The 1,606-nt window shown below is 49.9% G+C and overlaps 1 protein-coding gene across 1 annotated transcript; it reads right to left on the bottom strand.

The window, feature by feature from the left end:
• Nucleotides 1–1,013: 1,013 nt before the first annotated feature.
• Nucleotides 1,014–1,343, bottom strand: LOC136480568 (putative cysteine-rich repeat secretory protein 7). The gene has a single exon (XM_066478072.1). It carries the CDS (start codon nt 1,341–1,343, stop codon nt 1,014–1,016), a length of 330 nt encoding a protein of 109 aa, XP_066334169.1.
• Between the last annotated feature and the right edge of the window lie 263 nt (nt 1,344–1,606).

The following is a 1,606-nucleotide window of genomic DNA, read 5'->3' as shown; positions in this document are numbered from 1 at the left end:
TGATTTGGTATCATCCGAATTATTATGGATGATTTGGTATCATCCGAAGTTTTCCAACCCCTGAGAAGCCGTGGTAGAGTTATATGGACATCTAAGGTCGCGTACTTTCGGGTACGGGGTCTGGTTAGGACTATTCCATCCACTGATCATGGAAGGGAAAGCGCCTATCATGTGGGAAATTTGTACACCTCTGCAGAGCGTATTGAATCTATTCAAATAGCCACGTCCTTGGAATGGGCAACCGCTAAGATGAGGTCACTTATGATTAGATTTACTTTTATGAGCAATGAAATAGAATTCATGAGATTTATGAATCTTTATTACTAACCTGGGAACTAGTGAGAATGGTAATACTCTGCCAGGGCCCAAAACCTTTAATTATAACTACATCACCCTACCACTTCCATCAGCCACCTCCACCAAACACTTCCATCAACCACCTCCACCAAACACCTCCATCATCCACCTCCACTAACAAGCCTACACCATCCACCATACCCTATGGTTAGGGCTTGCTGAGTACGTATGTACTCACCCGTTGTTGACTTTCAGATAATGAGGAAGATTTCAACATCAACGAGGAGGCGAACCACGAGGATTAGGAACCACACGAGGAGTTGCGAACCGTTGAAAGGAGTCCTAGGATCTAGGGTTTCGACCGCGCTCAAGCATGCCTGTGGAGTAGAGTGTCTCTGCACTAATAAATACCGTTTAGTAGTTGCCACCCTGCTGCAATAAAATGTCGCTTCACGACAAATAGAACCTGATAGACTTGTAAAAGCCTATGGCTAAGCCCTTTTTAGACACTTGTGTAAGACCCTATTTCTAAATATCAATAAAGCTCGGTGTTTTATAAATCTGTGTGCCATTTCTGTGATCGGGTGCGTACTTGTGCGTGATCCTGGCGCAAGTACAGATGCACTTTCGGACTCTCAAAATGAGGGGCCGACATGGACCATCTCGCCGTAGCCCTTTGTGGTCGCGCCGGTCACGTTGTTCATGTTCGAAGCGACCTATGCCGGCCTGTTGGTGAGGCTGCAGTGGACGTCGTCGCCGGAGAAGCGGAGCATGTACTGGTCGTAGTAGATGGTGACCTCCTTGTAGAATGGGCAGACCAAGCCCTTGTCGACGGCGTTCTGGAAGGCCTTGCGGAGGCCGTCGCCGCAGGAGGCGTCACCAGCGTAGTCTCCGCGGCAGAGCATGAAGCCGTAGACCGCGTCGGGGGCCTGGCCGACGGCGCCGGAGACGAAGCTGGGAGTGCTCGCGTTCGCGGTGAGCGCCACGGCCAGAGCCTTGAGGTTGGACAGGTACGTGCTGTACGTTGTCTCTGTACCGGCCGCCATCCACGCTGCACGTGTAGTATAGAGGGATGACCTCTTCAGCCACCTCGTCGGCTGTCGCCCTCGAGAAGAGGAGCGCAGCCGTAAGGAAGATGAGGGACTGCATGCGCATTGTGGGTGAAAGGAGGTTCAGCTACAAGCTATGTAACTTTGCGTACTCTCGTTTGGAGAGCATTCTTCTATATATATAAGCACGTACGCCTCAAATGCTTCAGAATTTCAATTCAGTTTCAGTCAACCGTGAACTACTAGAGAAATCCTCATTC

This window comes from Miscanthus floridulus, chromosome 9 (genome assembly GCF_019320115.1).
Source record: "Miscanthus floridulus cultivar M001 chromosome 9, ASM1932011v1, whole genome shotgun sequence".
Lineage (NCBI taxonomy): Eukaryota > Viridiplantae > Streptophyta > Magnoliopsida > Poales > Poaceae > Miscanthus > Miscanthus floridulus.
This window is presented reverse-complemented; position numbering and strand designations above follow the sequence as displayed.

Coding starts and splice junctions, on each gene's coding strand:
- LOC136480568 (XM_066478072.1), bottom strand. CDS start 1,343: ATGGCGGCCGGTACAGAGACAACGTACAGCACGTACCTGTCCAACCTC.